At 44.8% G+C, this 13,541-nt stretch overlaps 2 protein-coding genes across 2 annotated transcripts in view; one reads left to right on the forward strand and one right to left on the reverse strand.

Moving 5' to 3' along the window:
• The window catches only part of LOC115102833 (G protein-activated inward rectifier potassium channel 3-like), a 28,581-nt gene extending 26,118 nt beyond the window's left edge, over positions 1–2,463 (reverse strand). Inside the window, exons 1-2 of the mRNA XM_029623166.2 lie at positions 2,071–2,463; positions 75–475 (exon numbers count right to left, since the gene is read on the reverse strand). Coding sequence (XP_029479026.1) covers positions 75–363 — 289 coding nt within the window. The 5' untranslated portion in view covers positions 364–475; positions 2,071–2,463. The remainder of the gene's footprint in view (positions 1–74; positions 476–2,070) is intronic.
• Positions 2,464–2,837: 374 nt separating this feature from the next.
• Positions 2,838–10,568, forward strand: LOC115102834 (eukaryotic translation initiation factor 3 subunit F-like). Its single transcript, XM_029623168.2, has 8 exons — positions 2,838–2,979; positions 8,355–8,425; positions 8,532–8,611; positions 8,809–8,946; positions 9,359–9,450; positions 9,611–9,747; positions 9,999–10,112; positions 10,388–10,568. Exons 1-8 carry the CDS (start codon positions 2,868–2,870, stop codon positions 10,463–10,465), a joined length of 822 nt encoding a protein of 273 aa, XP_029479028.1. The 5' UTR covers positions 2,838–2,867; the 3' UTR covers positions 10,466–10,568.
• The last annotated feature ends 2,973 nt before the right edge of the window (positions 10,569–13,541 follow it).

Below are 13,541 nucleotides of genomic sequence, written 5' to 3' on the forward strand. Positions count from 1 at the left end.
TTGACCAGAGCCCTATGGGATGCCAATAGGGTGCCATATGGGACACAATTAAAGTTAACAGCACTACTACTCACCCCAGCCAAATCTGCCCCTCTCCTTCTCCATCACCCGAGGCAGCTTCTTAACATACTCATCAGATGCTGCATTTGCCTGCCTCTCTGCCAGCTTGGACTTCCATGATCTGTTAGCGGAGGGATGGGCGGTATCTGTCGTAACCACATGGCCCAGTTCCTCGGACACATGAAACACTCCGGTGGACACCATCACCTCGGAAGCCTCTTCCACCAGCACCTTCCCTTTCTCCACCACGGGGGGAGAGAGGGACTCGGGGCTCAAGGTGAAAACAGAGTTCTCAAGCGCCATCAGGAATGATGGTGTGTGTGTGTGTTTGTGTTCCTGGGTCCTCAATGTATTCCTATGGCAGACTCTGTCCGATGGTTATTGACTGTTTAATCGGGTTCTGTCCGTCAAGGTCCTGGGAAACAAAACAAGGATGGGGAAATTGATTCAAATGATTATTGTGAGATCATAGAATAGTGGGGCATTTAAAGTGCTCTGCTTTCAGTAAAAAAAATTATAAAGGGACTGTAGGGCTAGTGTTGAGCAGAACTGATGTCCTTCACTATACTGATTAACTGTATCCCAAATGGCACCCTATTCCCTATGAGCCAGGGTAAAAAGTCATGCACACTATAGTAACTAGGGTGCCATTTGGGGAGCAGATTATGTCACTCACTAAATTGTCCTCAATACCCAACCCATAAGTACTGACCAACGCCGATGTCTTTTGGGCATCTTTTTTTGGTCCTGTCCAGACCGGCCGTCTTTTTTATTTATTTTTAAACCGGACAAAATATGAACCAATCATAGACGTCTACTCTACTGTGCTCTGTACAGTAGAGCATAGTAGAGTATAGTACGGTATAATGTGCTGTATTGTACACTACTTTAGTCGAATGTACTCTACTGAACTAAACTGTACTGCACTATACTGTACTGAATTAAACTCTACTGTACTGTATTGAATTAAACTCTACTGTACTGCTCTACTATACTGGATAAAACTCTACTTTCCTGTACTGCACTGTGCTCTACTGTACTGAACTGTGCTATTTACATTTGTGAAACACTAGATGTTTATGATTAGGACAGATTTTTTCTGTTTTCACATCGACATTTTGGTCATTCAGCAGACACTCCAGAGTGACTCAGTGCATTGAACAAACAACATATCACAGTCATAGCAATATTTTTTTGTTAACCGTTACTCAGAATGTTGTTAGTCCGTGGTCTGTTGGTTTATTCGTTAGGTCAGACTCCTTTGAACACAATCGTGGCAAGTTTTAAAGCTTTCGAATAAGTTAACATAAGTGCATGTGAGTGCATGTGACAAACAGGAGCATAGTTACAATCTTCAATTGGCTCCTCTTTCGTCATGGATTTAAACATCCTTATTGGGCTATAATGTTTACTTCATTGAGAATGTGTGTGCAGTTGAAATTTGGCCATAGAATCAATGAATGTTTGTAAATTAACGTCTTTTCAACTTTCATCCTGAACCAAAAATGAACCTGATTTCAACATCCGGAAAATGCGTATTTTCACCTTCCATTCCATACCTAAAATGAGCGTAACTTCAATGTCTGGAAAATAAGTATTTTCAACGTCATTTTGCATACTGGGATGTCTGTCCTTATCTACGTTATCTACTCAACCTATCCCATTACTTTCAGTCTAATAATCTATATTTATGGAATAGGTAATACTATAATGGGGAGGGGAGTGTGTGTGTGTCTGTGTGTGCCATAGATGTCTGTCTGTTATGGGACACAATGAATTACAGGAATATTTTGACGGCGTAAGAAGGCTATTCTTACTCAGAAAATGTACAATACCACTTTTAATGTATTCTGTAATACATAGCTATAAGAACACAAAACAGCAAACAGGCAAATGTCATTCTAATATGAATAATCATCGTGTTTCATGTTAACAATGGATGCCTAAAGCGCTACCTTCAAGATTATCCAAAAATATTTGATCTCATCGCTTTATTTATAAGGACCTTACAGATAGATGAGTCGATGGTCCAATAGTGAGCCTCGGAGATCGTCCGCTTAGGTTCAATTCTACCCATTTGTTATGTTTACCATCAACTCTGATGATCGGGTGGGTGTTCGACGAAGCATCAGTTCAGTCTCTCCTCTCTCACCAGGAAACAAAGGCAACCCCAACCAAACGACTGTTTTTTTGTAGATGTTATCCTCAATTGGAAGGGGGCTAATTATAGAAAAATCCCTTTAGTATTGACAAATAGCCAATTATTGTATTTTCCTACTTTGTTTTCAAAGATTTTAAGATGGTGGCAGTTCGTCTATACCGATCATTGGGTATAGACAGTGCAAGCAGCACCACCAATCCGCGTCCGATAAAGTTGTATTAATCACTTAAACTGTGCAGGTGTTAGATCATGGACGTGACGGTCGAGGGGATGCTGTCGTCATCACCGTCACTATTCTTCAATAGGCTTGCAGTAGACCATACGCGTGTTCGTGTTGTGGAGGTTGACGTTTAGGAAATGAATGAATTCATATCAATTTAATGTGAAACAAACTATGTTTTTCTCCTGGACAGCCACATTGCCTAGCATCATTTAAAATAAACGAATCGATAGTATTTTTCTAAATTAATTGGTCTTCCGATGCATTTAATTTTTAATCACATGTATTATAGTCTACTACTTTAAGTGTTTTTTCATATAGCGTCGCCTCTGTGTGCAATGCGAACTCCAATGCAGCAGGTGACGCACCTTTCAATACTTGCATATAAAACTACCGTAAGTGTAATATTTTATTTTATTTCTCAAGATGTCTGTGTACGGACCAGTGGTGAAAATTCACCCTGTCGTTCTCGCCTCCATCGGTGACTCATACGAACGGAGAAATGAGGGAGCGAGTCGTGTGATTGGAACCTTGCTTGGTACTTTACATTTATTCCGAAACGTAGCTATAAAGAAAATGTATTCGAAGCGCAGTGAATCCGGCATGTCTCGCATGTTAGTTTCTAGCTACAGCGGTATGTCTCGCATGTTAGTTTCTAGCTACAGCGGTATGTCTCGCTAGCTAGTTGCTAGCTACAGCGGTATGTCTCGCATGTTAGTTTCTAGCTACAGCGGTATGTCTCGCTAGCTAGTTGCTAGCTACAGGGGTATGTCTCGCTAGCTAGTTGCTAACTACAGTGGTATGTCTCGCTAGCTAGTTGCTAGCTACAGCGGTATGTCTCGCTAACTAGTTGCTAGCTACAGCGGCATGTCTCGCTAGCTAGTTGCTAGCTACAGCGGCATGTCTCGCTAGCTAGTTTCTAGCTACAGCGGTATGTATCGCTAGCTAGTTTCTAGCTACAGCGGCATGTCTCGCTAGCTAGTTTCTAGCTACAGCGGTATGTCTCGCTAACTAGTTGCTAGCTACAGCGGTATGTCTCGCTAGCTAGTTGCTAGCTACAGCGGCATGTCTCGCTAGCTAGTTTCTAGCTACAGCGGTATGTGTCGTTAGCTAGTTGCTAGTTACAGCGGTATGTCTTGCTAGCTAATTGTGTTATGTTCTCTAGCTACAGCGGCATGTCTCGCTAGCTAGTTTCTAGCTACAGCGGCATGTCTCGCTAGCTAGTTTCTAGCTACAGCGGCATGTCTCGCTAGCTAGTTTCTAGCTACAGCGGCATGTCAGTCTCACATCTTGACAATTATAGCTAACTAACTAGCTACCAAATCTCTGATTTTAACTTACGATTTTACCAAGTATTCTAATGTTTTTTAGTTGAAACGTTGCTAGCTAGTTAGTAATCACGTTTTTTTGTCACATACACGTGGTTAGCAGATGTTAATGCGAGTGTAGCGAAATGCTTGTGCTTGTTGGTCATTACTGCATTGTCGGAACTACGCGTAATCTAATTTAACAATTTCACAACAACTACCTTATACACAAGTGTAAAGGGATGAAGAATATGCACATAAAGATATATGAATGAGTGATGGTGCAGAATGGCATAGGCAAGATGCCGTAGATGGTATCGAGCACAGTGTATATATATATATATATGAGATGAGTTATATTAAGTGATACAATTTTTACATCAATTTTTCCAATATTAAAGTGGCTGGTGTTGAGTCAGTATGTTGGCAGCAGCCACTCAATGTCAGTGGTGGCCGTTTAGCAGTCTAATGGCCTTGAGATGGAAGCTGTTTTTCAGTCTCTCGGTCCCTGTTTTGATGCACCTGAACTGACCTCGCCTTCTGGATGATAGCGGGGTGAATAGGCAGTTGCTCGGGTGGTTGTTGTCCTTGATAATCTTTACGGCCTTCCTGTGACATCGGGTGGTGTAGGTGTCCTGGAGGGCAGGTAGTTTGCCCCCGGTGATGCATTGTCTGGATTACTGCAAACTCGCTGTTGGCTGGGCTCCCTGCCTGTGCCATTAAACCCCTACAACTCATCCAGAACGCCGCAGCCCGTCTGGTGTTCAACCTTCCCAAGTTCTCTCACGTCACCCCGCTCCTCCGCTCTCTCCACTGGCTTCCAGTTGAAGCTCGCCTCCTTTGAATTCCATGCTGTCACAGTTACTAGCCCTTTCAAGCTTAACATCCTTATCATTTATCGCCCTCCAGGTTCCCTCGGAGAGTTCATCAATGAGCTTGATGCCTTGATAAGCTCCTTTCCTGAGGACGGCTCACCTCTCACAGTTCTGGGCGACTTTAACCTCCCCACGTCTACCTTTGACTCATTCCTCTCTGCCTCCTTCTTTCCACTCCTCTCCTCTTTTGACCTCACCCTCTCACCTTCCCCCTCTACTCACAAGGCAGGCAATACGCTCGACCTCATCTTTACTAGATGCTGTTCTTCCACTAACCTCACTGCAACTCCCCTCCAAGTCTCCGACCACTACCTTGTATCCTTTTCCCTCTCGCTCTCGTCCAACACTTCCCACACTGCCCCTACTCGGATGGTATCGCGCCGTCCCAACCTTCGCTCTCTCTCCCCCGCTACTCTCTCCTCTTCCATCCTATCATCTCTTCCCTCTGCTCAAACCTTCTCCAACCTATCTCCTGATTCTGCCTCCTCAACCCTCCTCTCCTCCCTTTCTGCATCCTTTGACTCTCTATGTCCCCTATCCTCCAGGCCGGCTCGGTCCTCCCCTCCCGCTCCGTGGCTCGACGATTCATTGTGAGCTCACAGAACAGGGCTCCGGGCAGCCGAGCGGAAATGGAGGAAAACTTGCCTCCCTGCGGACCTGGCATCCTTTCACTCCCTCCTCTCTACATTTTCCTCCTCTGTCTCTGCTGCTAAAGCCACTTTCTACCACTCTAAATTCCAAGCATCTGCCTCTAACCCTAGGAAGCTCTTTGCCACCTTCTCCTCCCTCTTGAATCCTCCTCCCCTCCCCCTCCTCCCTCTCTGCAGATGACTTCGTCAACCATTTTGAAAAGAAGGTCGACGACATCCGATCCTCGTTTGCTAAGTCAAACGACACCGCTGGTTCTGCTCACACTGCCCTACCCTGTGCTCTGACCTCTTTCTCCCCTCTCTCTCCAGATGACATCTCGCGTCTTGTGACGGCCGGCCGCCCAACAACCTGCCCGCTTGACCCTATCCCCTCCTCTCTTCTCCAGACCATCTCCGGTGACCTTCTCCCTTACCTCACCTCGCTCATCAACTCATCCCTGACCGCTGGCTACGTCCCTCCTGTCTTCAAGAGAGCGAGAGTTGCACCCCTTCTGAAAAAAACCTACACTCGATCCCTCCGATGTCAACAACTACAGACCAGTATCCCTTCTTTCTTTTCTCTCCAAAACTCTTGAACGTGCCGTCCTTGGCCAGCTCTCCCGCTATCTCTCTCAGAATGACCTTCTTGATCCAAATCAGTCAGGTTTCAAGACTAGTCATTCAACTGAGACTGCTCTTCTCTGTATCACGGAGGCGCTCCGCACTGCTAAAGCTAACTCTCTCTCCTCTGCTCTCATCCTTCTAGACCTATCGGCTGCCTTCGATACTGTGAACCATCAGATCCTCCTCTCCACCCTCTCCGAGTTGGGCATCTCCGGCGCGGCCCACGCTTGATTGCGTCCTACCTGACAGGTCGCTCCTACCAGGTGGCGTGGCGAGAATCCGTCTCCTCACCACGTGCTCTCACCACTGGTGTCCCCCAGGGCTCTGTTCTAGGCCCTCTCCTATTCTCGCTATACACCAAGTCACTTGGCTCTGTCATAACCTCACATGGTCTCTCCTATCATTGCTATGCAGACGACACACAATTAATCTTCTCCTTTCCCCTTCTGACGACCAGGTGGCGAATCGCATCTCTGCATGTCTGGCAGACATATCAGTGTGGATGACGGATCATCACCTCAAGCTGAACCTCGGCAAGACGGAGCTGCTCTTCCTCCCGGGAAGGACTGCCCGTTCCATGATCTCGCCATCACGGTTGACAACTCCATTGTGTCCTCGTCCCAGAGCGCTAAGAACCTTGGCGTGATCCTGGACAACACCCTGTCGTTCTCAAATAACATCAAGGCGTTGGCCCGTTCCTGTAGGTTCATGCTCTACAACATCCGCAGAGTACGACCCTGCCTCACACAGGAAGCGGCGCAGGTCCTAATCCAGGCACTTGTCATCTCCCGTCTGGATTACTGCAACTCGCTGTTGGCTGGGCTCCCTGCCTGTGCCATTAAACCCCTACAACTCATCCAGAACGCCGCAGCCCGTCTGGTGTTCAACCTTCCCAAGTTCTCTCACGTCACCCCGCTCCTCCGCTCTCTCCACTGGCTTCCAGTTGAAGCTTGCATCCGCTACAAGACCATGGTGCTTGCCTACGGAGCTGTGAGGGGAACGGCACCTCAGTACCTCCAGGCTCTGATCAGGCCCTACACCCAAACAAGGGCACTGCGTTCATCCACCTCTGGCCTGCTCGCCTCCCTACCACTGAGGAAGTACAGTTCCCGCTCAGCCCAGTCAAAACTGTTCGCTGCTCTGGCCCCCCAATGGTGGAACAAACTCCCTCACGACGCCAGGACAGCGGAGTCAATCACCACCTTCCGGAGACACCTGAAACGCCACCTCTTTCAGGAATACCTAGGATAGGATAAAGTAATCCTTCTCACCCCCCCTTAAAAGATTTAGATGCACTATTGTAAAGTGGCTGTTCCACTGGATGTCTTAAGGTGAACGCACCAATTTGTAAGTCGCTCTGGATAAGAGCGTCTGCTAAATGACTTAAATGTAAATGATTGTGCAGACCTCTCTAACCTCTGGAGAGCCTTACGGTTGTGGGTGGAGCAGTTTCCGTACCAGGCGGTGATACCCTCACCACCTGGGGGCGGCCTGTCAGGAAGTCCAGGACCCAGTTGCACAGGGCGAGACCCAGGGTCCGCTGGTCTGCGCATGCTCTGAGGACGTGGCTGTTGATGGCGTCTGGGCCTGCAGCCTTGCGAGTGTTAATACGTTTAAATGTTTTACTCACGTCGGCTGCAGTGAAGGAGAGTCCGCAGGTTTTGGTAGCTGTTTAGTCTGTCTGGGAGCAAGACATCCTGGTCCGTGACGTGGCTGGTTTTCTTTTTGTAATCGGTGATTGACTGTAGACCCTGCCACATACTTCTTGTGTCTGAGCCATTGAATTGCAACTCTTCTTTGTATTTATACTGACGCTTAGCTTGTTTGATTGCCTTGCGGAGGGAATAGCTACACTGTTTGTTTTCGGTCATGTTTCTGGTCACCTTGCCCTGGTTGAAAGCAGTGGTTTGCGCTTTTAGTTTCGTGCGAATGCTGCCATCAATCCACAGTTTCTGGTTTGGGAATGTTTTAATAGTTGCTCTGGGTACGACATCGCCGATGCACTTGCTAATAAACTCGTTCACCGAATCAGCATATTCATCAATGTTGTTTGACGCAATGCCGAACATATCCCAATCCACGTGATTGAAGCAATCTTGAAGCGTGGAATCAGATTGGTCGGACCAGCGTTGAACAGACTTGAGCGCGGGAGCTTCCTGTTTTAGTCTCTGTCTAAAAGCAGGGAGCAACAAAATGGAGTCATGTTCAGCTTTTCCGAAAGGAGGGTGGGGAGGGCCTTATTTGCGTCGCGGAAGTTAGAATAACAATGATCCAGGGTTTTTACCGGCCCTGGTAGCACAATCGATATGCTGAATGAATTTAGGGTGTGATTATAATTGGAAGAGAATTCTCTTGGTAGATAATGCAGTTGACATTTGATTGTGAGGAATTCTAAGTCAGGTGAACAGAAGGAGTTGAACTTATTTGTCCCCATAAACACAATAGTATGATAACTTGTTGCATTCTTGTGTCCCTAAGGTACCATTGACAAGCACTCTGTTGAGGTCACCAACTGTTTCTCTGTCCCCCACAATGAGTCTGAAGATGAGGTGAGTAGAAACGGATGCTCTCTATTGATCTCTGTAAAGTAGAAATGAGTAAAGTTGGTACATGTGAAACTAGAAGTGTCACTTCTATTCTTTGTGATGGTGACAGGTTGCTGTTGACATGGAGTTTGCCAAGAACATGTATGAGCTCCATAAGAGGGTGTCACCCAGCGAGGTCATCGTCGGATGGTGAGTAGGCCAATGTTTTCCTACTCCCATCCAGTAAAGCTTTTGTCTCATGCCAGTACTAACAATTAATGACCCAATGTAATGTATTCAATCTAATGGAATAGGTACATTCCCTAAATTAAAATGTGGTTCTGTGTCCAAAAGCCTATGCTGGAGTTAGAACTCTGCTCTAAAGTGAAACCATTCTCCTTCATCAGGTATGCCACTGGCTTTGAGATTACGGAACACTCTGTGCTGATCCATGAGTATTACAGCCGAGAGGCCACAAACCCCATTCACCTGACCATGGACACGGCCCTGCAGAGTGGCAAGATGAACATCCGCGCCTACCTCAGGTCAGTGACTTCCCTCACAACCAGTCGCACTTCTGTCTCATTACTTGTTTGTCCAATGGAAAGCTATTGCTGACGCAAATAATTTCAACATGGGTCTGGGAGGCTCACAAGGATATTGGTATCCACAGTACTCCACCAATTATATATATTTCAACTCAATAATTAATATATTCTCACATTTAAGCTTTAAAACTGCAATGTTTTCTCTGCCCATGACAAAATGTGTAGAATTTCAGGAAATGGGTTTGAAAAAATGCACTGCACGTGGTCATTGTAAAACTCTATGATATTTTTTATATCACTTGTTGTTCTGATTGAGGGGGTCCCTGATGAATTTGCTTTCACAAAGGGGATCCCTGCTTTATACATGAAATGAATAATTATTATTCAGTTGCTTTGTTTCCTCTGACAGTGCCCAGATGGGTGTGCTGGGAAAGACAGTCGGTGTGATGTTCACCCCTCTGAGTGTGAAATACAAGTATTACGACACCGAGAGGATAGGAGGTAAGAATGTTCTCTTTGCCATGTTTTCTCTCCATTGAGCTTTTCTATGTCCCTATTTGTGCCTTTCTTGGACATAGTTTATTTGTTATGTCATATGTTACATTGGAGGGGGAATGGAACACTCCTTGATAAATGGTAAATAATGGTCTTTATATTCCAGTTGACCTTCTCGAGAGGACGAGAGATGCTCCTAACACCACCAATGGACTGACCTCTGACCTCTGCCAGGTTGGCGGGGCTGCTGGCCGGGTTCAGGACATGCTGGCCACGGTACTGACCTACATAGAGGATGTGTTGGTGAGTACATACACAGAGCCTATAAATGGGGATGCAACATTGCACCCTATTCCCTATGTAGTGCTCTACTTTTGACTAGGGCCCGAAGTGCTCGGGTTTTCAGTCAGTAGTCTCTGTTTGCATTGCTATTGGAGTGATCTGTGTGTAGATGTCAGCTGCATGATATGTTATAGATAGCTCTGGGTAGTGTTTACAGCGACGTTTACATAGCTTAGTTTTCTGAAATACTTTTCTCTCTGTGGCTGTTTCAGTCTGGTAAACAGACAGCCGATAACAGTGTTGGACGTTACCTGATGGATCTGGTCAACAAAGTTCCTAAGATCACAGCAGAGGACTTTGAGACCATGCTCAACTCCAACATCAACGTGAGTATGCCTCCTTTGGATATGGGCCTGTTTTTATCAAGTGTCTCAGAGTACGAGTGCTGATTTTAGCATCAGTTTAGGCTTTTAGATCACAATGAATGAATACGATTACATGGACTGCGTGGAGCTGTTCTAAAATCAGCACTCACTCAGACACTTGGTACGTACAGCACCTGAGCTGTAGAATTGATTCAGTTGAACAGTTCTAAAACATACTGTATTTGTCCCTAGTCCTCATGACGTTTGTGTAAATGTACACCTTTTACTATTTGCAGGACCTGTTGATGGTGACCTATCTATCGAATCTGACTCAAGCACAGATCGCCTTGAACGAAAAAATCGTGGTACTCTGAGCATTGGGGGATTGGGGTTGTTTATTTCTTTTCTTTTTTGGAGTTGTATTTCATTTTTTGTGTATATTCTTAAGCTCAAATTAATAAAGGTGTTATAACAGTACCTAATTGCTACGGTTGCTTTTATAACTGAAGTAATGTCTTCTAACTAAGACACTTTATTTACCAATTCCACAATGTCCTGAATAGGACAATGCATGCGTAGTTGTATGGTCCTTTTAATTTCTGGAAAAGGGGAGGTCCGATACATTTGCTTGAGTGAATTCTATTTCCTTCTATGGGTGTTGTCACAAGAAATACAAATAGAGCTCATACTGTATTCAGATTAGTTGCCACTTCACCAGTCCCTAGGATGAAATCTATCTTGTCCAGAAGGTGGCACTGAAGAGCTCAGGCCTGTTCCCTTGCATGGTGAGGTCCCCGCTGTTTCCTAGGCAACAGGGGTCATGACCAGGGAGAGGACAGAATATGGGAGAGGATGAATGAATTCTGAGGACTAGATGGTCAGAGGGGTCTGCAGAATTCCCAGTAACAATTTGGGATGCACACTGAGATAGTCTTTTTTTGTATCTGATTTTATGTACATCCTATTTATGCCTCAGACCCTCCTTTTACGTAAGATTCCTTTGACTGAGATCAACATCAATGAAACCTAGTTCATGCATGCATACATTAATTTCTTTGAGTTTTGATTTTAAAACTGTTTAGTGAACTTCACAAACAGTTCAGTCCTTTCCCCATCGTTACCATGAATAGAATTAGTATCGAGGGGATATGTTTAACAAGTGTTGACATTCTCTTCCTAGTCAGATCAATGCAGCTGTGTTGTAATATACTGTTTAACAAATTACTTTGAGCCTCTTAAATGTCCTTGAGTACCCTGAAAGCCATCCGCCACAAAGTCTATTATAATAGCTGGCATGCAAACCCTGCTAAAACTATTACAGTATTATGATCTGAGGAAGTGGGTTTCACTAAGTTTGAGTGTGTGCAAAATGGCAATTGTATTCCCTGTATGGTGCAGTACTGTTGACCAGAGCCCTATGGCTCTAGGAAATAGGATGCCATTTAGAATGTATCCTTAGTTGGAGCTTGAAGGGGATAGAGGGTCAGGGTAGTCGGCAGCAGAAGAATTGTGTAGTTATGCTCAGTAAGTAACATACAGGACTACTGAAAGTCCTGCATTTATCCATGGAGATTGTCCTTTTGTGGAGCTTTGAAAGGAACCTGGACTAACATGAATACCAGGGCCATGTGACTTCATACAGCTTTAAACTCCTTATACATATTGTATGCATCCAAAATTGCACTCTATGGGCCCTTGTATAAAGCAGTGCACTATAAAGGGGTGCCATTTTGGATCCTCGGTCACTGTCTCATTAGGCCTTGACCACTCCACAAAAAAAGTTATTTGGTAAACCATATTGCAGTTCTATAGTCAATCTTACCTACAGTAGGCCTAACTCTTGTGTCTTTGCAATTTTCCCTCTTTTAGGGTAGTGGAAGGATTATACAAGTGAGGACTCATAATGTACCCATGAATGATATTTAGTATTTCTGCTCTTTAGACAATGCCACAAAAAGAGCTCTCATCCCAATTCCGTTAAAAAAATAAAGCCCAAGTGCCAGTAGTCTGGTTTCTAGTATTTTCCCCTGTGTGCTCCACAACCCCATATTTCCATTCACAGGCACCACTTACATTTCATAATGAGAGGCCAGTGTGTGTAAACCCTGCCAGATCAAAGTTATAAGAGCAATGGAAATGTATGCTTCTGTTTGTGGAATGAAGTAAGGAAAGTCTGTTTGAATCTGAGATTTTGGGAGATTGTTGCTGTCGCGCCCACTGCTTTGTTTTAGTTGTGCCAGTTATGAGTGCAAATGCATCTCTTCTGGGGAAACGGATGAATTCAGGTTTGTTTTCACTGACACTTCGACCTCTCACTGGCTGTGTCCCGACCCAAATGGCACCTATGCACTGCACTACTTTTGACCAGGGCCCATCGGGCTGTGGTCAAAAGTAGTGCGTTTATGTAGGGAATAGGCTTCCATTTGGGATGCAACTACGATCTCCCCCTCCCATGGCTTATCGCCAAGGAATGCCAGTGAGTCACAGAATTCCAACTGGTAGCAGAACCTTGGTGCTGTATGTTGGTTCCCCATGAGGTGGCGATCTGTACAGTACTCTAGATGGAATACTTATGTATGCGTGGGACATTTCTCACCCGAGTGCTCATTCTTTGATTAACTATGTCATGACAATTTAAAAGGTCTTGAATACGTTACATATATTACTGTTGCACTTCCATGTATACAGTGCCAGACAGTGGGTGTCAAGTATTTACCACGTCAAGGAATAAAACCCCTGGTCTTTTTGTGATGTCTTCATAGAGCCATAGGGCTCTGGTCAAAAGTAGTGCACTATATAGGGCATTGTTTCCCAACCCTGGTCCTTGAGTACCCCTGACGGTACACATTTTTGTTGTAGCCTTGGATAAACACAGCCTGTTCAGCTCTTTGAGGGCTTGATGATTAGTTGACTAGTTGAATCAGGTGTGCTGGTCCAGGGTTACAAAAAAAGTGTACTGTTGGGGGTACTGGAGGACCAGGGTTGGGAAACACTGATATAGGGTGCCATTTGGGACACAACGATGGTCTCCATATTATATGGTACTTATGTGATGATCGTTTCCTGGTTAGCCTTTCCAGGGTCCTAAACTGTATCAACTAGATGAGCCACATGGCTCTACCACAACTATTTGTAGCGAAAACCAAAATGGCAGCTCTATTTCTATAGTCTCCTTTACTTCTAGATAAACTACCGTTCAAAAGTTTGGTGTCACTTAGAAATGTCCTTGTTTTTGAAAGAAAAGCACTTTTTTTTTGTCCATTTAAAATAACATTTGTCAGAAATACTGTGTATATATTGTTAGTTTTGTTAAATTACTATTGTAGCTGGAACCGGCTGATTTTATTTTAATGAAATATCTACATAGGCGTAACAGAGGCCCATTATCAGCAACCATGACTCCGGTTTTCCAATGGTACATTGTGTTAGCTAATCCAAGTTTATAATTTT

This window comes from Oncorhynchus nerka, linkage group LG20 (genome assembly GCF_034236695.1).
Source record: "Oncorhynchus nerka isolate Pitt River linkage group LG20, Oner_Uvic_2.0, whole genome shotgun sequence".
NCBI lineage: Eukaryota > Metazoa > Chordata > Actinopteri > Salmoniformes > Salmonidae > Oncorhynchus > Oncorhynchus nerka.

Bases quoted from the DNA above. Each gene is read 5' to 3' on its own strand.
- LOC115102834 (XM_029623168.2), top strand. From the start codon at position 2,868: ATGTCTGTGTACGGACCAGTGGTGAAAATTCACCCTGTCGTTCTCGCC. The intron at 8,612-8,808 runs GTGAGTAGGCCA...CTCCTTCATCAG, and splicing joins AGCGAGGTCATCGTCGGATG to GTATGCCACTGGCTTTGAGA. The intron at 9,748-9,998 runs GTGAGTACATAC...TGGCTGTTTCAG, and splicing joins CCTACATAGAGGATGTGTTG to TCTGGTAAACAGACAGCCGA.